Consider the following 21287-nt stretch of genomic DNA (forward strand, 5'->3'; position numbering starts at 1 on the left):
GATCTACCTCTTTTGTCCAGCCCATTGTCCATCTGATGGATTCTTTTTTGTCTCAAGCTTATTAAGACAGAAGCTGTTTGCTAGATCCCCTTTACAGTAATGTCCGATCCAAACTTCATAGCACATGTGCAAGGCTGTTGGAAATTTAAGATCAGGAGTCTTAGCGCTCTCCCGCTTGACTGGTTTTTGAGGATGGGGGTTCTGTTGAATTGTATCACAGGTTCCTGAGCTCCCAGCTCCTGGTAGAACATTTTTATGCCTATGAATGCTTCCTGGAATTTTCAGGTAACAGCAATAAGAAAAAAAAATGGTTTTATTTATTTGGGCTAAAAAATTCTTTTGGAGATCTCTGGCATTCCTTGTGAAGGTCAGAGGCCAGAGCTTTGTCCTAATTTAGTATGTTACTGCCCATTAGAACCCATCATTCGTAAATGTGACTTCATTTTCTTTCAGCCAAAGAGAGGATTTTGAGTAACTTGCAGAAGCACGAGCATCCGCATCCTCCCCTCGTCCTGCCTTCGGTGAGGCCTCCTGTGCCGGTGATTTCTCCAGCTGTGCTGCTGAGTCAGAAAGAAGCCACACAGCTGGTGCGCACAGATCTGAACCTGCTGCAACAGCAGGCCAGGTAAGACCCTTCTCATCAAGCATCGTGTTCCCGTGTTACCCTTGATAGCCTGAGTCATGTAGTTCCTAGAATGGCTTGCCTACCAGGATTTTCACTGTGTAGTTAAGTTGGACCAGACTGGACCAGATAGTGTGGTTCACTTGATTGGGTTGTGACAAGTCCTTTAACTTTGTATTAAAATTAGATAGCACTCTCGTGTGCTACTGGTCTTAGGTGTTTTCTGTGGTGGCATTTGAATGTTAGAGTGCCACTAAGATTTCCTTTTCACTTCTTTTGATACTAGAAAGATGATGTGGAAAGGATGTATAAACTGAGGTTTGTGTGTGTATATAGGGGGAAAAGAGAGAGGAATATTGCCGTCTAATTCTCCATTAAAAAAAAAAACTGACATGGGCACTTGATCAAATGTGGGAAAATTTAGTGTTTTTAGGTCACATGTTGGATATAGAATGATCAACTGTTAAAAGTTTTGATTCTAGTTTGCCATTTTATGAAAAGGAATGTATGTGGAGAAGTCTCTGTTGGACTGACTGAAAAGTTGTCCTGCTTTCTTCATTTTCAACTTAATGATTAGCCTATCTGACAGGGAGAGGGTTTGATTCAGTCTTGGCAAACACATCTTTTGTCTTTCATTACTGTTGAATGCTTGGAACTTGCTGTGCTGTAATGCTGGCTAGCAGTAGCTAGAAGATTTTTATTACTGTATATAACCTTTTCAAAGATTTTCTTTTTAATTCCTGATGGTGTTTTTCAGAACTGCAGCTCTTCGAGAATCTCAGCAGGTTGCCCTGGATGGTGAACTTTTGGACACGATGCCCAAGCAGTATGTTAATCGAGAAGAACAGACCACCCTCCATTTGGAGTGCAGAGGCAGTAGCGGCAAGAAATGCCAAGGAGCAGCAGTTGTAACAGTTCAAGTAAGATTGTGTAGATTTCTCCATGATTTAGATAATTTTAATTGAGTCCCTGTTATTGACATGTCCTTAAAAAAATCTTTTAAGAAGCATAATGTGTGATCTGTGTCCCATTTAGAAAAAAAAGTGCATATAGAATGAAACCCATGCAAATCTGACCACACATTTCCATAAGCACTAGTTTAGTCCTACAAGAGAGATGCTCAAATAGAACTTCAATGGAAAGCAGAATCATTGAAGATTTTTAGACAGAGAAGCCTAAACTGGTCCTCAGAAGTTTTTGATCTTTGTCTGGGTTTTGGATTTCATTAGAAGGAATGGAGTAGCCATAGTATCAGTGGCTGGATTGTGTATTTCAACTCTTGAGGATTGGTGGTGGGAATTCACATTGGGAAATGTGGTGTGAGTGACTACTGGCTGAATACTACAGACAACAGATTCCCGAAAACTGAAATGGGAGGCATGTTTGGGGAATAGATCAAGGGGGAATTTACCCTCAGGGAGAGGTGGTATGAGCAACAAGATTAATGGCACTGAACTTCATGCCAGACCTTGTCTAAGAAGTTCCTCATTTTATCCGTACAGCAACCGGATGAGGTGGTTGTTACTGTCTGTGCTTTCTGGGTGGGAAGCATAACAGAGCAGGCTTGGGGCTGCACTTTACTCTTTCTGTCCCCTGAGCTGGGACAGAAATATAGAATATAGTCACCACCTATATTTGCACACACACAAAAAAAACCAAAACCAAAACAAAACCAACCAACTAACCAACCAAACAAACAAAAAAACCCAAAACCCCCTCTTGTTTGTTTTTAGAAATTTTAGAAATTCACTTTTAGAAATTTATTTTTGCCCATCCTTGATTGTCTACACACTATAAATCCTTTTTTCTTTTTTTTAGTATATATATATATATATATACACACATATATATATATATATTTTTTTTTTTTTTTAATAATCTTACTTAGTTGATTAGGGAACAAAGGGCCAAGGGCTACAGGGTGAAAGTGGGTAATACCATTGTTTCCACACCAATATAATTTTTCCCTGTATCTGTGGTTAAGGGAGTAACAAAAGGGAAAAGCCCCACCCAACCTCCCACCCATCCCAGATCCCCAACGGGAGGCATGCTCTGAGGGTCCTGCTCATACAGTTTTGATAGTTCATCAGTTCTGGATTGCTGCCAATCTCTCAGTTCCAATCGCAATGAACCCTATTCAGAATCCACTGGCTGACAGTCTCTTCATGGTTGGGGTTCTAAGATCAGCAGTTCAGTTGAAGGGATCTCCAAAGAAACTTCATCTGAGATGATCCCGGCCTGATTCTTGCACCAGTTTGCTAGTACAGAGTCCGACACCGTCCGTCACACTAATCAGCTTATGCACATGCTGGTCGTTGAGATTGCTGGGTTTGTTCTGTTTCCAGCCCTGTCTTCCTCGTGAACCAATGGATGTTGTAGTCCAGTTCAATCCTGCCCACTTCATACTCGGTCCTCAAACCGGTTGGAGCTGCAGCCTAGTTGGGGCGACTCCCCATAACCCCCACCAGTTCTGCCCCCTACCCTGGTTCCCATGCTTGCCAGTATGCACCGCAGGCCTGTCAAGTCTGTCCCACATCCCATTTAGCTCTCGCACATGTCGATGTGAATTGAAGCCCAGCTCAACCCAACCAACCTACTATCCAGCCCACACACCTACTGGCAGGTGTCCTTCTCTACAGCCACCCCTGCCCCTGTCCTGGTGTTCATGCTGTCCAGTGAGGGTGGTAGCCCCGAGGAAGGTGCCCACTATTTCCCTTCTAGGCCACACTCACTCCCAGATTATGCACTCTCTAGGTAGTTCTGGCATTTGACTTGACAGAATTAGCTCCAAGTGCCAGCCTCTGCCAGCTAGTACTGCGGCTAGCCCAACCAACTCTCACCCACTTTAGTTTTTGCTTGCACCAGTCGAAACAGTCAGCCCACCGTGGCCCTTTCCTTATCTAGCCCACATGAGGCCCACAGGTATTACAGTCCTGCCTATTCTGATCTGCCCCCATCCCGACTCACACTTTCCAATGGAAGTAGTTGTCCAGCAGGGGAGCCCACATTCCCCTGTCGACTTTGCCTCCTCCCCCTGATTATCACATGTGCTGTTTGGGCGCTACAACCACATCTGGTACGGCTCTTCTCACCTTGGCATTCCTTATTGTGTTCTAGTATGTGTTGCAACCGAACCTGGCTCGACCCACACTCTGTTCTGGCGCTCGGACTCACCAGCGGGTGATGTGAACAGGTTCAGCCCGGTCTGCCCCCAATCCATGCCATGTGTATACCAGTGGGATAATTTCCATAGCCTGTTCTGGGCTGTTTCCTATTGTGCTTCTTGCGCTTACCTGCAGGGACTGTGTCCTGCCAGAGGAGTTGCCCAGGCTCCTCCATCAGAAACTCTCCCAGTGCCGGGTTTCGCGCATACCAGTGGGTCCATTTCTTCAACCCAATCTGGTTCTTATTGTTGGATGTTTCAACCCAGCCATAACTCTTCCATACCCCCATACAGCTTACACATGGTTGAGTAAGAGCTGAGACCTAGCCTAGTCTGTCATACATTTCCCCTGGTCCTGCAGAGCACCAGATGGTGTTGGAGTCTGGCCCGGCTTGGTGCTTCCATTCCCAGTCCACACTTGTGCCAAGTGGGATTACACTCGTACCCTGATTGGAACGCAGCCCCATTTACAGCCCATGCGCTCATTGGTGGGAAACTCAACCCAGCTAGAGTATCCCCTTAGCTGCCCAACCGGGCCTATTCCCAGCCTTAGATCTTGTGAAGGCCAGTGGTTGCTCTGATTCAACTTGGTAGAGCCCCTCTCTTGTCCTGACCCCTTAGATGCTGTGGCTTAGCATCCCTGTCTTACGCAAATCAGTTGGTGCAAGGACCTACTTGGCATGACCTGTGCTCCAACCTAATTTCTGTTATTTCTTGTGAGTTAAGGTTTGTTCAGCCCTGCCAATTCTGTCCCCTTCCAGTGACAGCACGGCCCACCCCACATCCTGTTAAAGGATGCAATCCTTTTTTTCTCCCTGAAATTCACCTTTTAACTATTCTGGTATATTCATCATAGGTTTCCTTAGGAGACTGTTACCTCTCAAATGTTTTCTCTGAAATAATCTTTCATACTTACAGCATTTTGTTGTATGTATTTAAAGTGAAGAAATTTGTCCGGTAAGTCCAAATAAGCAATTTGTGTTCCTACATTTTATTGTAAACATGGGAGACTCTTTAAGTTATCTTTGGCTTGGTGCTTTCTCTTGGGGTATTTTTCCCTCATTTCTAATGCTGTAACAAGATCTAATTACAGGTGCTTTAAGAATCAGTTGCTAACATATTAATGCTAGAAGACAAGCTTACAATTTAGGGTGGAGTTTGAGTTGGAGAGAAAAATACTGAACTTGTCTCCCATTACAGTAACAGGAGGATGTATTAAAAAAAACCTGTTTTTACAAATGTGGTAATTTTCCATATTTTGGAATTGTGTGTTATTACCAGGCTATTAATTGTTTGTAGAGAAGGGAATTGTATGACGGTACATTTTTATAAATGACAATGAGAGAAGTACAGAAAAATATTTTTCTAATTCTGACTCTAATTGCTCTGTAGAGAGTTGTAAATGTTTATTGTCACAATCAAGTTAAGGTCTGTTGACCTGACCTTCTGTTTACTCTTGGGGTTCTGCAAGTGGAAAATACCACCGGACAGGCCAGGGAGCTTAACTCTCAGCTGGCCAGTGACAGTGTTAGATGTTTGGACCCTTAAGTTGAGGTCTTGTTTATACTCTTTAGCTTTGTTCATTCTATAATAAAATGGTACACCTTTTGCAATATACTTTTTTTGGTAACATTTATTGATTTTTATTGGAAAGTCAGATATACAGAGAGGGAGAGAGACACAGAGGAAAATCTTCTATCCATTGATTCAATACCCAAGTGGCCGCAATGGCCAGAGCTGTGATGATCTGAAGCCAGGAGCCCGGAGCCTCTGCCAGGTCTCCTACATGAATGCAGGTTCCCAAGGCTTGGGGCCATCCTTGACTGCTTTCCCAGGCCACAAACAGGGAGCTGGATGGGAAGCGGGGCTGCTGGGGTTTGAAACCGGCGTATGGGATCCTGACGCTTGCAAGGCGAGAACTTTGGCCACTAGGCTACTGTGCTGGGCCTACAATATACTTTCACTATAGTTTTCTTCTTTCTGGGTCTCCCATGTGGGAGCACAGTGCAGAGGCCCCAGGCCTTGGGCCATTCTCTGTTGCCTTCCCAGGCACATTTTCAGGGAGCTGGATCAGAAGTGGAGCAGCAGGGACATGAAGTGGCGCTCTTAGGGGATGCCAATGCCTGGGCAGAGACTTCTTATGTGCACTGCTCTGAGGTTCTGGCCCCAGGAACTCTGATTCTTGATCCGTCACTGCTATATCCCAGGGTCTGCATTGATAGGGGCCTGGAGCCAGGAGTAGAACCAGGCACACCACTGTGGGAAGTGGGCATGTTCAACTGCTAGGCTTAATGGCACCTGCCCCTGATGGCATTTTTTAGTTTTCTGCTGGAAGCTTTTCTACTCATTTGCCAAATTCCTTGACAGTCAGTTCTATTTGAAAGATCCAGAGCCTTGAGAACCCCACTAATGACCCTGGAGATCAGGATCAACAGTAATGTCTACCGAAGCAGAGTCGTTCTGATAATGCAGTGACAAGGGAATTGGATGTATGAAGACAGTGGGCTGCTTTTATAGTCTGAAACTTAAATAACATTTCTTAGAGAAGTTAAATAATAAATTGCTAATTGACAATATCCCGATGAGTACTTGCTTATTGGTATCTTTGGCAACTGGAGATTAGCTTATTTTTAGGCAAGAGCAAGGTATAGGAGAGTTGGAACTTAATATTGCCATGAAATTTAGCCATATATCTGTACAGGTCAGTTAGACCAAATATTTTACTTTAAGTTGAAGCCATGTAAACCCAGGTGGATGACCTCATCTCCCTTGAAGCAAGCCTACCACTGTATCCTCATTTTCCTTAAGATTTTGTTCATTTTATTTTTATTTGAAAAGCAGAGTAACAGAGAGAAGGAGAGACAGAGACAGAAATCTACCCACTGATTCATTCCTCAAATGGCTGCAATGGCTAGAGTTCAGCCAGTCCAAGGCCAGGCTCCAGGAGCCTCTCCCAGGTGTCCCACATGGGTGCAGGGGCCCAAGGACTTGGGACGTCTTTTGCTACTTTCCTGGGACATGAACAAGGAGCTGGATGGGAGGTGGAGAAGCCAAGGCTAAAACCAGTATTCATGTGGGATGTTGGCACTGAAGGTGGAATCCTGTCGTAGTATGCCATGACTCCTGGCCCAGTATCTTTGCTTTATTGTACCTTCTGTTCGACCTCATGTGCATAGTTTCCTTGTAATTGCTTCCAGTGAAATACTGCTTTGCCTTTGGAATGGCGTCAAATTGATTTCCTTCTTATTGCCTCTTATACTGTTTGTCAAGATAGGCCCACTTCATTTCTCCCCCAAACTATGGCAATAGACTTTGTGTCTGTAGTCTTTCTTTGTCTAGGCCATTTTCTCTTCTTCTCTTACCATAAACACAGGCCTGATAACATGTCTAGGTAAAATTCTGCATTTGCTGTCAGATATGTAGAAGGAATAGAACTCTTGGGGCCTTCCTGATCTGTTCTTGATCTTTGTCTAGCAGCATAACTTACATCTCTCCCTTCTACCATGCATTCAATTTTTATTACGTAGACTTCCTGCGTTCCACAAGTAAAACATATGCATTCATACTTTTGTTCTTGTGTGTATGCTGTTTTTGTTCTCTCATCTGTTTTTGACAGCCTGCTTTGCCTTAAAGGCTTGGTTCAGTCTATACTTCCCTTCTTGACTTTGTTGCAGCTTTTACATAAGAGCTGCTATAATCACTTGCTTTTCTGCCTGTCCCTTACCCACCACCAGACTGAATTCTGAGAATACAGCTTCTGTTCTTACCTGTTTGAATACCTGTACATGCTAGCATGGCTTTTAGTGTGTAGTGGATATTCTTGAGTGAGTGCATGGAAGATACCAATCATTGTTACAGCTAGCGTTATTATTGGTTCTATGGCTGGTGCTAGATTTTGAGTTTTGAGTTCAAGGACTTTAATTCACATTTATGTTATGAATGCCTTGAGTGATCAGTGCCATAGAAATATGATTTTGAAGGAATGAGCAACTAGATTTATATCCTTCACAAATTATAGGGATGTTGTTGATGTGTTTTGTGGAAGACGTGCATGTTGTAACTTTCCTGCTCGAAATGAGCAGTCTTAGTATGTGTTTACTACGCATGTGGTCTTGGGAATCAGTACAGGTTGATTTGTTGGGTTGTTGCAGTAATTCACTTTCTCTGCCAGCCCATTTTCAAGCACTTTCTCGCTTGCTTAGATACTTTCACATGTCAGATGCTTTGCTTTATATTAGGTCTTCTGCAGTGAGGTTGTGTTAGAGAAACAGATCCAGAGATGCAAAGAGACTTGCCAAGTAACTCAGTCACGGTTCAAACCTGCGTCCATCCAGATTCAAGCCCACACTCTTCCCATTCAATATTAATGTGCCATTTTTCTTTAGCTGCTTGACCTCCTCTTTCTGAAGTGATTCTGATCATGACAGTCAAGGCTCATTTAATTGAGCATGCATTCCATGGCTATGTCTTTGTGATGGTATTACCTTCTTGTCAGTGGTTACAGAATGCATGATTCTAACCAAACGTTCTGTATGGGATTCACATTTAAAAATGAGCTTCATGAAACATAGTTTTATATTTTAAATATAGTTTTAAATGGCTCATTTATAAGAATTTCCTGAGAAGCAAAGTCCTGGAAATTTCCAGCTGTTGGCAACTTGTTTGAACTGTGTGTGGTTTGTTTGGGACACACAAAAGCCAAATATATTTTATGAGAGGGAAAAATTGCTGTTCTGTATTCTCCCATTCTAATAAATGCCTTTAAAAATTCGGTGATGCCCCCTGAGGAAATGGGTTGATTTACAGTTGGGTTCCCTTTGTTGTACTTCAGCATGCTTGTTAGTCACAGGATTTATTGTGATGTGAAATATTTGTTCATTTCTAGAAATAACAGCTGGGCCTCGTATTACTGTAAGCCTTGCTGAAGGACATTTATTTAATTTCTTTGTCTGCTTAAAATGATCCAAATGGAGGAGTTTCCTCTGTATGGTGGTGTTCTATTGTCTATAACTTCTTGTTTTTATGAGGTGGGAGTCATTCAATTTCTCTCATCTCTGTTCCAGTAGAAAGAAAACTGAACAGCCGTGGGAACAGTGGTCAAAATAGACTAGAAAGTGACAATAGTTTAAGGATTTTTTTCTTTTGGTAAACATATCCAAACTTTCCCAAATGGATTGACTTTGTTTAATGTCTGCTGTCCTGGGTAGTTGGTTTAGAGTTCAGCTTTCAAAAAAAAAGTGGCTTTAGTCTTGTCCCGGCATTTCCTGTTCAGGTGGCCTCCTTTCTGTCTCTGTCCTCCATAGCTGTCATGGTGGTTTTTTGTGTGGTAACTTGGGTTTTAAGTGTCCTCTTCTTTCCTTTGCATCTGTCCACATTCAGAAAGGGACATTAAATGAACACAAATAAAACTGGTCAGTATGTAAGTGATTGCCAGTTAAGAGAAGGGTGTGATGACAACTTCTCCAATGGGAAAGATATCATCTTAAAAAGAAGTCAGATTTTAAATTTAGATGTTTTTGTTTATTTGTTTTAAAGATTTTATTTATTTTTATTGGAAAGTCAGCCTTACAAAGGAGAGAGAGAAAGATTTTCTGCCCACCGGTTCACTCCCCAAGTTCCTGCAATGGACAGAGCTGAGCTCATCTGAAGCTAGGAGCCAGGAACTTCTTCCAGGTCTCCCACATGGGTGCAGGGTCCCAAGGCTTTGTGCCATTCTCGACTGCTTTCCCAGGTCACAATCAGGGAGCTGGATAGGAAGTGGAGCAGCCAGCACACGAACCAGTGTCCATTGGTGCCTGTAAGGCAAGGACATTAGCCGTTAGGCTACCGTGCTAGGCCCTGGGGTTGTGTGTGTGTGTTTTATAGCACAATAACTTCTTTTCATTTTCATAAATTTTCTAAAAACCATTAAAAATTTCATCAAAGACTAATCTTCAGTAGTCACTGAGTTAGTCGGTTGCCTTTTCCTGGGCATGGAGGTGACTTTGAGCACTTTCCTTGTTATTTTGTTGTTTGTTAACAATCTGTTTTCCTTTTTTTTTTTTTTTTTTTTTTTGAGTCAGGCACATATGTGGCCCAAGTGTTTGTACTAGAAGACCGTGTGTGTGTGTGTGCACTCGTGTACTGGGATGAGGAAAATTGTGTGGGGTGGTGGTCGGTGAAGTGATGTGCTGTAAGAAAAGCATCCATGATGTGAGACACTGCGTCTGTTTGATGAAGATTTAAGGAGTCAAAACATAAAGTGGAAGAGGAATTATCTTGCAAAAGACTTTGAATCATTGATAAATTAATTCCAGATCTTATCAGTTTATTTGGACGTAAAGTTTTTTAAAAATGGTTTTATTTAAGTTTGATTCTTTGTGAAAGCCTGGTAGTTTTTGAGTGTTGTCTTGACAGGATATTTCCCATCATTTCCAGCTTCAGCCCATGGTTTTGTGTTAAATTACAAAACTGATTGTAATACTGCTTGTCTTTGCCACATGCTCAGCATATGTGTGGCAAAAAACTTGTTCTAGAAGTAGATAGAGTGGGGAAGTCCATTAACCCTTTAATCTTTGTTAGTTTGAAGGCATGTGTAAGAATGAAGCGGTTAGCCAACAGCTCCAGGTTTTGCGAAAAGAAGTGAAGCAGTTGCAAGCAGAAGCATCAAAGCCGCCATCGCTTAATGTGGTCGAAGCTGCTGTGCACGCAGAGAACCTCATCACGTAAGTTTTGATGCTGTCACTTAAAATATAATTTTTGTTCTGAATACTGGTCATAAATGCGACTTCTCTCTTGGACATGTGCTAATTAAATTAGTGCCAAGATCAGCATGCTGTGGCCTTTCAGCCAAACCTGGCTTGCTCTTCATTTTTTTTTTAAACAAATAAAGCTTTATTGGAACATGCATTCATTCACATTTATTTATAATGTCTAAGTGTTTTAAGCTTTAATGACAGAGTTGGATGTGATGGCAGAGATTTTATGGCCACCAAACATAGAATTCTTGTAGAAAGTGTTGGCTTTCTGAGTTATGAGTTGATTCAGTATGTTGAAATACAGTCAGATTTTCAGTTTTGTATTAAAGCCTTATTTACCTGGGCAGTTACCATTGTCAGCTTGATTACTGAACAGAGTTCATCACACAGTTGCTTTGGGGAGCTAGGGCTGCCAAGGGTAGTTGTGAACCTGCAGTTGACCGTTAGGGTTTCCTGCCAGAGCACCTGGCCTAGTCACACCAACCATGTGTCCATAATCCCAGAGTGTGGCTTGGGATCAGAGAGGTCAGTTCTCTGCCTTCTTCTTTGAATGACTCTACATTTGGTTACAGAGGGTGTTTGGTAGGGACATTGACTTCTTTAAGGAGTTGGGTTCTGAGTTTGCTCTTGATTGAGCAAGAGGTTGAAGTTTATTTTACTGGAAAAGGAACTAGAAGTGTAAGAATTTTGGTTATTTTTATTCTAGCATGATACTCAGGGCCAGGGCCATTGCATAGTAGGCTAAGCCTTTGCCTACACTGCTGGCACTCCATATGGGCACCTGTTCTCATTCCGGCTGCTCCACTTCTGATCCAGCTTGCCTGGGAAAGCAGTGAAGGATGGCCCTTGGGACTCCTGCAGCTGTGTAGGAGACCCAGAGGAGGCTCTTGGCTCCCGACTTCATATTGACTCTGCTCTGGCCACTTCAACTATTTTGGGAGACTGAACCGGGGGATGAAAAGCCTCTGTCTGTCTGTCCTTCTGTTTCTAACTTTTCCTTTCAAATAAAAATAAAATAAATGAAAAAAATTTTTTTCTTCAATCGTGGTCAGTGTTTCAAATCTTGAAATTTAGAGAAACCAGGGCTCTTGCTTTAAAAGAACTTTTTAAAAGATTTATTTATTTGAAAATTTTAAGAATTAGTTACAGTGAGAGAGAGGGAGGGTGGGATCGAGGTCTTGTATCTGCTCATTCATTCTCCAGAAGGCTGCACCAACCAGGGCTGAACCAGGCCGAAAAAGGAGCCAGGAGCCAGGTCTCCCCCGAGATTGCCAATAGCCTAAGTACTGGGGCCATGCTAGCTGCTCTGCCCAGGTCTCTAGCAGCTGAGTTGGAAGTGGAGCAGCTGGGACTTGAAACTGGTGCCCAAGTGGGCTGTTGGCATTGTAGGCAGAGACTTTATGCTAGTTCCAAGGTTCTCGTGTCTAAATTTATGTATCATATAAAGAATATAAAATGCTAAAGAAAAATGTGGAAAATTTTAGTAAAAATTTGAAAAGTAAAAATGTTTATTAGTCCTTTTATAAGTTTCTTGTTTTTAATAATGATGCATACATTCATTGCTGTGTATTGGCAGTAGTTAAAAGTTGGAAGATACATATCTGCCCCTGGAAACATGTCTGAAGTGACAATTTCTTAGGGCTATTGAGGGAGGTCCCTTAGGGATGTTAGCTGGGACATGAAAATGTTACACACTTGTGAGGATGGACTCACGGTCACACCCACGTTTTCCCACAGGGCCCTGGTGAATGCCTACAAGCTGCAGCCCACACTTGGGGTTCAGCAGGTCGGCATTAGCCTTTTCTTCATGGTTGTGGATTATGTCAGTGAGGAGACACAGCGTCATCCTCCCACGAGGCAGTTCTTCACTTCATGCATCGACATCCTGGGGCAGGTAAGCTTATTCTGTGTTCTCGGCCTTGTTCAGATACAACGAGGCCCTGCGGGGTCTCCGTTAAATATCGTCAGCACTGACTTCAGACTTACAGTTCGAGTCTGTGGTTTATGTAAGTCAGTGTCCTTGGGAATTGGTGCCTTTCAAAGATGTTGGCATAGATTTTTCCTCTTCAGATTAGAGAGATTGTTCATATTGAAGATCTGAGGCAATGCCTGATTCTATCATACATTGTTGGTGCTGTGCTGAAGTTCGTTATCATTTATAAAATATTTTCCAGTTCATTATTTTATCTCATTCTCAGAGTGGCTATGAAAGGTTAAGTGACAGGTTCAAGGAGTAGAGCTTGGGAGTGGTGGAGCTGAAATGGGATCTCATCTCCTGACCACACTCAGAGCTCATTCGCCTTATCATGGCTGCCTTCCCGTTGCTACTCTCCAACATTCATTTGCCTACTTGGCTGACACTTAGCTGTATGTATATATAACAAGGGCAAGGACAAAGTACCCATGCAAATTTATGCACTGTATCATAAAAAAAAGAAAGACACTTGTTTGAAAAATATGTCAAGGTTTAACTGAACAAGTACTTATTTCTTGACTACTTAGGAAAAATTGATACCCAGACAATCTTTTAATAGATTTTTTCCTAAAATTTTTTCCCCCGATCATGAAAATTAACACATACCTATTATAAGCAGTACAGCTGGTATAGAAAGTTAAAATAAAAATTTCCCTTAATCCTTAACTGGGGATGCTAATTACATAGGCAACTTTTTAAAAATTATAGCTGGTCTTGAGTGTATATGTTAACATAATGTATCATTCTTATATAGATGATATGTATCATTACTCTAGTATATATGATAGATATCATTTCTCATTTATGTCTACATATACACATCTGACTAGATGTATGTATGTATCCGAATAAATGTAGATACACTTAAAAGTGGTCACATACTGTTTTTATAACTTCCTTTTTCATTTAAATCATCTTTTACACATCACTTCTTTTTTTTAAAGATTTTTTAAATTTTTATTGGAAAGGCAGATATACAGAGAGGAGGAGAGGAAGATCTTCTGTCCATTGATTCACTCCCCAAGCGACTGCAACGGCCGCAACTGTGCTGATCTGAAACCAGGAACTTCTTCTAGGTCTCCCACGTGAATGCAGGGCCCAAAGGTTTTGGGCCATCCTCGACTGTTTTCCCAGGCCACAAGTAGGGAGCTGTATGGGAAGTGGGGCTGCCGGGATTAGAATCGGTGCCCATATGGGATCCCTGCGCATTCAAGGCGAGGACTTTAGCGCTGTGCTACTGCGCCGGGCCCTAGACATCACTTCTTTTTAATAAAAACAGACCTACACCATGAAATTGAATGTCTGGGCCCGGCAACGTGGCCTAGCGGCTAAAGTCCTCGCCTTGAAAGCCCCGGGATCCCTTATGGGCGCCGGTTCTAATCCTGGCAGCTCCACTTCCCATCCAGCTCCCTGCCTGTGGCCTGGGTAAGCAGTTGAGGACGGCCCAATGCATTGGGACCCTGCACCCGCGTGGGAGACCCGGAAGAGGTTCCAGGTTCCCGGCTCTGGATCGGCGCGCACCGGCCCGTTGTGGCTCACTTGGGGAGTGAATCATCGGATGGAAGATCTTCCTCTCTGTCTCTCCTCTGTGTATATCTGGCTGTAATAAAATGAATAAATCTTAAAAAAAAAAAAAGAAATTGAATGTCTACATAGAATATCCTGTGGTACAGATGTGTTGTAGTGTACCGATCCAGTGTTCTCTGGATACAGTGTTTTGATGGGTAGTTATAAGGCTGAGACAACTATTCTTGTGTACCTTTGTGAAGTTTTTTGGGCTGTTTTCTTTAGGATGATTTCCAAGAAATATGATTGCCGTGTCAGAAGGATTTGATGTATAAATACCATATATTTGGTGTGTGTGTGATAGCCGCTTCTAAGTATTGTCACACTCCCCTCCTAGCAACTTTGCACTTATGTCTGCTAGCCCAGAGATGTTTATTATTCTCTGTGTCTTGATCAGCATTGACAGTAATTGTTATTTTTAGATATTACAGGCATATTATAATAAACCTGTAACCTAAAGATTTTATTTTCTTAATGCAGAATCGGTGTAGTAATCATGGCAGTCATGTTGTAAATTACCCTATTGCTTTAAATAATTTTTAAAAAAAGTTCATATACTTATGTAGTATGTATATGTTTGAAAGACAGAGTGATAGAGAAGGAGAGACACAGAGGAGGATCTTTGCGTGCTGGCTCATTCTTCTCATGGCCACAGCAGGCAGGACTGGCCAGGCAGACACAGGAGCTGGAAGCTCAGTCTGAATTGCCCACTGGGATAGTAAGGTCCCAGATCCTTGGGCTGTCACCTGCCGTTTTCCCAGGCACGTTAACATGGAGCTGGATCTGAAGCAGATCAGCAAGGACTGGAACTGGGTGTGCAATCTGAGATGCTGGGATCACAAGTAACAGCTTGATCTGCCATACCATAAGCTGGCTGCTCTCCAGTAATCCTGTAAATGTTGGATAGTATAGTTAACTTGAGTTTTCTGCATGTGGCTTGTCCAAATCAGATTAATTGATTATCCATACTTTTAAAAAATTCATGTTATTTTTATTTATTATTATTATTTTAAAATATTTATTTATTTTTATTAGAAAGGCAGATTCACAGAAAGGAAAGACCAATAGAAAAATCTCTGTCATCCACTCCCCAAGTGGGTGCAATGGCTGGAGTGAAGCCGATCCAAAGCCAGGAGCTTCTTCTGGGTCTCCCATGCAGGTGCAGGGTCCCAAGGCTGTGGGCTACTCACCCCGCCCCCACTGCCGCTGCTCTCCCAGGCAATAAGCAGGGAGCTGGATGGAAAGTGAAGCAGCTGGGACATGGAGCGGTGCACATATAGTAACCTGAGTGTGCAAGGTGAGAATTTAGCCACTGAGTCAATGCACTGGGCCCTATTTAACTTTTATATTGTTTACATAGTTGAGAAGAATGCTTGCCTATATGGGACTCTAAGTTGTACAGGGTTGAGATATGGAGGAAGGCTTTGGGGACAAATTTTTCGGTTCTTTTTTTCTCCTGTGTTCACAGGGCTTAAGAGGAAGGAATAGCTCCTTGTTGTCAAACTACATCAGCACCCGGGGATGTGGGGGTAGTAATTTGATGATGCTTCAGAGATGCTGATGTGGGGAAGAATGTTCTGAGGGTGTTACTTGAGTGGTTTTGATAGTTCTGAGGTGTTACTGGTTTCATTGTGCCAGGGTTGAAGAAATCTTTCCAAAGTCTGTTGGCTGACCAAGTCCGTGTTAGTGCATCCACAGGCCCAGACGTTGGCTGTCAAGTTTATCCAGGAGAGTAGTCCAACCAGTCATGTCTCCCTTCTCTGACACGACAGTCAGTGTCTTCTGCTGACCTAGATATGCTGGCTGTTATGTACTCTCTGTGCATCTGGGCATGCTGCCCACTGCACAGGCATCAGCAGCAGAGGAGGTCCAGTCCTAATATGTGCACTACAGTGTTGGACCACACATCGTGACTTTTGTTCTCTGTAGCTGGGATTTGAGTCCAGGTGTCTAGTTGGAGAGTTCCCCAAGAAACTTTGCCTGGGGGTACCTCAGACTTGACTCTAATGTGTGCCAGTGCAGGGTCAGGTTCAGTCTGTCACTTGACTAGCCAATGCACATACTGGTTGAAGCAGCTGCCTTGTCAGTTTTACCTCTAACCCCATGTGTCATGTAAACTAATAGGTGCTGCTACCTAGCCCAGCCCAGGTTACACAGGTCCAGTCCTTACGCATTCCAGCTGGTACCTTGGCTCAGTTGGGGCAACTCGCAAAACCCTTACTAGACCCAACCCCAGGTTTTGTGTGTTGTGTCATACGCTGTGATAGTCTAGCCCATCACATATTCCATCTGGCTCTTGTGCACACCTGTGTGTGCTGTGGCTTAGCTTGGCCCACCCCTGTCTTCAGACTCGGCCCATACAAGTGCCAATGATGCTGTTGCCTTTTCTAGCCTGAGTCTGCTCTCAGCCCTGGCTCTCGTGCTTGGCAGCAGAATCTGCAGCCTAGCAGGGGATTGATTATCCATACTTTGTAACATTGCCTCCATTAGAAGTGATGGCTGAAGTATCTTTTGACAATTTTCACACTTCTGTTCAGAAAAAGTTGTGAGAAAGTTCTATTCACTTAATTAAAACTTGGCTTACATAAATATTGAGGAAGGGAGAGAATTTTATGACTATCTCTGCTTTTCCAGGTGTTTATCAGTGGCACTAAATCAGAGTGCAGGAAAGTACTTGCGACCATTCTGAAGAACAGAAGGCTCTGCTCCCTCTTGTCCCCGTTCTTCTCTCCCAATGCTGCACCTGCCGAGTTTATACAGCTCTATGAGAAGGTGGTGCGGTTCCTAAGTGAGGACAACAGTGATGTGATTTTCATGCTGCTAACCAAGGTGAGATGCAATTCAGTGCTGATGTTATTGAACTGGAGAAACGATGGGTATTTCCCATCCCATGGAAAAGGAGAGCCCATCCACTGAGAGGCCTTTTTCGCATTTGGCCTGCTTTTCAGATGTGCTTTGTTCCTTTGTGGGGGGTGGGGTATTGGCTCTGTCAGGTGAGATGGTGTTACTCTTATCCACACGGTATGAAAACAGCCTTGTACCCAAGCCATCTTTCAAAGCTGCAGAAATGTGAAAAAAATGGTAGTTCAGTACAGTACATTTTAAAATTTATCCTGAATTTATTAAGCTTGTGTTTGATAAGTGAGTTATTTTAGAGTCTGTCGTGCTTAGAATAAGCCAGATCTGAGCACTAAGCAAATTACCTTGTCCTTACTTTGAATAGAATATTAACTGTTAGACCAAGGCAGTGAATTTATTTAACTTGATGACAATTTCAGAGATAATAGCTATTTTTCCATCAATTATATTGTTCTGACATTTATGAAGTAATACAATCTTGGCATTTATTTTAGGGATTAGAGGCTGATTTTGGTTTGTAATGGAGGGGAATGTGTTTTATAGTTTGTGATTTAACAATCTGAATTTTTGTGAACTGAGATAGGGAACTGATAGACTCTTGACTTCCTTTGTGACATTTTATGTAGTTGCATGTGAATGTAGTTTTTGTAGATTTGTGAATTTTAGGTAAGTTTGCATGGTGCTCTCTCTGCTTGAGTGTTCTAGTGTGAGTAAGACTGCTTCTTGTTTCTTCTCCGTTTAGTTTGATCTGAAGCAATGGTTAAACACCACGAAACCTCCTCTGTCTGATCGTACCCGGCTACTGGAGGCCATTCATTTGGCACTAACTGCCTGGGGCCTTGAACCAGAAGAAGACATTTTGATGCCATTCAATCTTTTCTGTAAGCACTGGACCTACCTCCTGCTCTACCAGTTCCCTGACCACTACAGTGACATTCTCAGGCTGCTGATGCAAAGTAAGTACCTTCCTTTAATTCCTAACTCCATCCCTGTGAGTCTTCACTGTCATGCTGGTCATCCTGTGGAAGCCACCCAAAAGTGTAAAAGCAGTATGAATACAGAAATTGAGAGTTTCTATTCATAACCTAAGGGGCTTGGTGAACACCGGCTCAAAAATTGGGGTCTGTCAGAGTGGTCCTTTCTGTCCCCAGTATTAGAATGGGCCCTGATGGGGCAAGGCGGTACTTAGTCTTTGCTCTTGGAGCCCACATTCATGCCCCCGACCCTGCCTGGACTTTGCTGTTGTCCTGAAGTGTGGCTGATGGGAAAGGACCTGCGTACTCCATAGATGACATGTCTGGCCAGGGAGGGAAGGGATCTTTTGGCAGTATTGAGTTGCTTCCTCAGTAGTTCATAGTAGTGGATATCTTTTTGAGAGTTTTTTTTTTTTTCCACACTATAATTTCAGCTCCTTGGTTTTTTGAAAATGAATTTTTTTCTGTGTAATGATAACTGGTTTTTATAGTTACCAAGGAAAGATCAGCATTTAAGTTTCCATTTTCACATGATTCCTGTCCCTTTTCTGTAGTTTTCCATGGGAATGTTGGAGATTAGAGGAGAAATAGGCTGTGATCTTTTTTATTTTTGCAATTTTACTAGGAAGTAATTTTACTGAAATCTGATAAGGTGTTACTTTTTCATGAATCTTTATGCTGTGATATATGTAGTGACAAAACTAAAATTTTGTTTTGCAACTGACCTTTGGGTTGTTCAGTTGAACTTGTTTAATGGGTAAGGAAGTGGCCCCTACTGCTGGGTTCCTTGAAGGACCTTGCATTATATGGGTTCTCGTTTTCACAACACTACAAGTTTTAATGACTGCTTGAGATGAGTAGCAGGTTGGGTAGAGAAAAGCGGTAGGAGAATGGGTTTGTATCATTTCAATGAATATGTGCACAGCTGATTTTTGCTCCAAACATTCAAAATCTGATTAAGTGTAAATTGTGGGTTTCCCTGTGAAGCATTTAAAATATTTTCCTAAGTGTTTATGTCACATTGACTTGTATTTAGCTGAAAGCATATACTTACCAGGAAAAGTAATTCAGTTAAAAAGTGAGACTGGTAACACTGGGGTGGGTGTTTGGAGCAGTGGTTAAGATCTTACTTGAGACACCTGCACACCATATCTGAGTAGCTAGGGTCAAGTTCCTCTCTGCTTTCTATCTGGCTTCTTGTCAGTGTGCATCTGAAGGCACCAGTTGACAGTCCAAGTACTTGAGTTCCTGCCATCCATGTGGGACACCTGAATGGAGTTCTAATACCCTGACTTTGACCTTGCATAGCCCCGGCTGTTGTGGGCGTTTAGGGAGTCAGCCGGCAGATAGAAGGTCTCTCTCTGACTCTGCCTGCCTGCGCACTTCAGTTTCCATGACCTGCAGCCTCCTGTCTGCCATTCTCTCCCTGATTGCCATGTTGCTCTTCCCAGGGTCCCAGCCTTGCTTGTTCATCCTGGCTGAGCTGTCGCTTCACCATGGTCTGCTAGGCCTGCATGACTCCCATTCTGATGGCTTGATTTCAGGTTCTTCTCCAAAGTCTAGACCGCGGTATTCACCAATCACAGACCTTCCACTGGTCCCTGCATTCCTGAGGCTTGATATGTGACAGTGGGCCTAGTCACATCCCATGAGACTTGCTCCTGCAAATGTCTCTTACCTGTTGGATTCTCATGCCGCCTGTGTGCAGAGTGCTTCAGGAGGTATCATTCCTGTGCTCTAGGGTGGGAGTTTTGCCAGTGGCAGAGAACTACCGGGGAGTACTGGCCCAGGATGGCTGGCTCCTTTTGCTTGTGGCCTCTTTGTCTTGGATTAGGTTTTACCCATTGGAGGAAAAGAATTTTAGGGGCCAGTAAGAGACTCCTGTTCAGAGTGAAGATTCTGGAGTTGCCTTCTTTCCAGTCTTGCCCTACTGCCACTGTTTCTGTCTTCCCAAAAGTAGCTGTTACCCTCTGACCAGGAGAATGGCATCTGTACATACACTCACTCCCCAGCTGGGGTCAGAGGATGGGAATTGCCACTGTGTTCAGCTCTAGGGGCTTCAGTGTGCTCACCCCAGCATGGTTAAAGGGACAGGTAGTCAAATTTCCAGGTGGTCATTCTTTTAATAGCATCTCTTTTGTCTTCACCACAGGAAGTCCCGTGGATTTGTTTTTGGTATTTACCTCTGTTTTCATTCTTTTTAAAAGCTGCTTGATGCAAGCTGCGAGGGTTGCTGACTTGCTCTCTCTGTCCCTGCCATTTAGGTTCTGCGGAGCAGTTGCTGAGTCCTGAGTGCTGGAAAGCCACCCTGAGAGTCCTGGGCTGCTGTGCCCCAAGCTGCCAGCAGGGGGCAGCTTCTGCAGAGAGCAATGTGCTTCAAACCTCTTCACAGGTTCTACTGTCAGACCAGCAGGTGTGTCACATTTGGTCTTGTTTATACATTTCTTTTCCATTCCCCTTCCTGTCTATTTTTGAAACAGTTGCAGCCATTTAAAATGGCCTAAAGAGCTGCTTTTGAATAATATCATATCTAGAAAACTGTTGTTGCGCTTTACCTGTGGTTTTTTTTTTTAAGTATTTATTTTTTGTTGGAAAGGTAGATTTGCAGAGACAAAGAGAGACAAAAATTTTCCACCTGGTGGTTCACTCCCCAAATGGCTGTAACAGCTGGAACTTAGCCGATTCAAAGCCAGGAGCCAGGAGCTTCTTCTGAATCTCCCTTGTGGGTGCAGGGCCCCAAGGCTTTGGGCTGGATGGGAATCAGACCAGCTGGGACATGAACTAGTACCCATATGGGATCCTGGCGCTTGCAAAGTGAAAGATTAGCTACTAAGCCATCACCCTGGGCCCTGCACTTCGTAAGAGCCCACGTGTTTCTTTCTTGGTCCATTTCCTCCCCCGTGCCTCCTTTACAGGGGCCGCAAAAGTCTGGTCTCCTATCTGTCTGTCCAGGCCGAGGACAGGTGCTTCCCCCGGGGAGCTCTTCTGATCTAGATGTAGCTGCCTCATCCCTGACACCGCTGGTTGAGTTTCTCTGAAGTGTCCTTTCAGCCAGTCAGTTTTGTCCACTTTTATCTATGTGGAATCACATGGGAATTTATTTGAAATAATGGTTATATTTTTTTTTTTTTTAATGTAAGCACAGTGATTGATTTCCCATATGCATTCTGTCTTTGCAACTCTGTACTATACTCCCTTCATACACTGTGAGAATACTCTGCTAAAAGCTGACACTCGGGTGGACACTGTGGCACATCAGACTAACCTGTACTTGCGATGCTAAGCCTGTATGCCATGTTGGAGTGCCTGGTTTGAGTCCCAGCTGCTTCACATTTGTGATCCAGCTTCCTGCTAATGTGAAAGGGAAGCTGTAGATGATGGCTCAAGTGCC

The 21287-nt window shown here is 43.2% G+C and overlaps 1 protein-coding gene across 2 annotated transcripts in view; it reads left to right on the forward strand.

Annotated features, from left to right (window-relative positions):
- EPG5 (ectopic P-granules 5 autophagy tethering factor) overlaps positions 1–21287 on the forward strand; it is a 91703-nt gene that overhangs the window by 52080 nt on the left and 18336 nt on the right. For both annotated transcript variants that reach the window (XM_058677150.1, XM_058677151.1), the window contains exons 26-32: positions 454–625; positions 1380–1542; positions 10347–10489; positions 12260–12416; positions 16698–16892; positions 17665–17878; positions 20161–20309. In XM_058677150.1, the coding sequence (XP_058533133.1) occupies positions 454–625; positions 1380–1542; positions 10347–10489; positions 12260–12416; positions 16698–16892; positions 17665–17878; positions 20161–20309 (1193 nt within the window). The remainder of the gene's footprint in view (positions 1–453; positions 626–1379; positions 1543–10346; positions 10490–12259; positions 12417–16697; positions 16893–17664; positions 17879–20160; positions 20310–21287) is intronic.

The sequence above is a fragment of the Ochotona princeps genome, chromosome 18, assembly GCF_030435755.1.
Source record: "Ochotona princeps isolate mOchPri1 chromosome 18, mOchPri1.hap1, whole genome shotgun sequence".
Lineage (NCBI taxonomy): Eukaryota > Metazoa > Chordata > Mammalia > Lagomorpha > Ochotonidae > Ochotona > Ochotona princeps.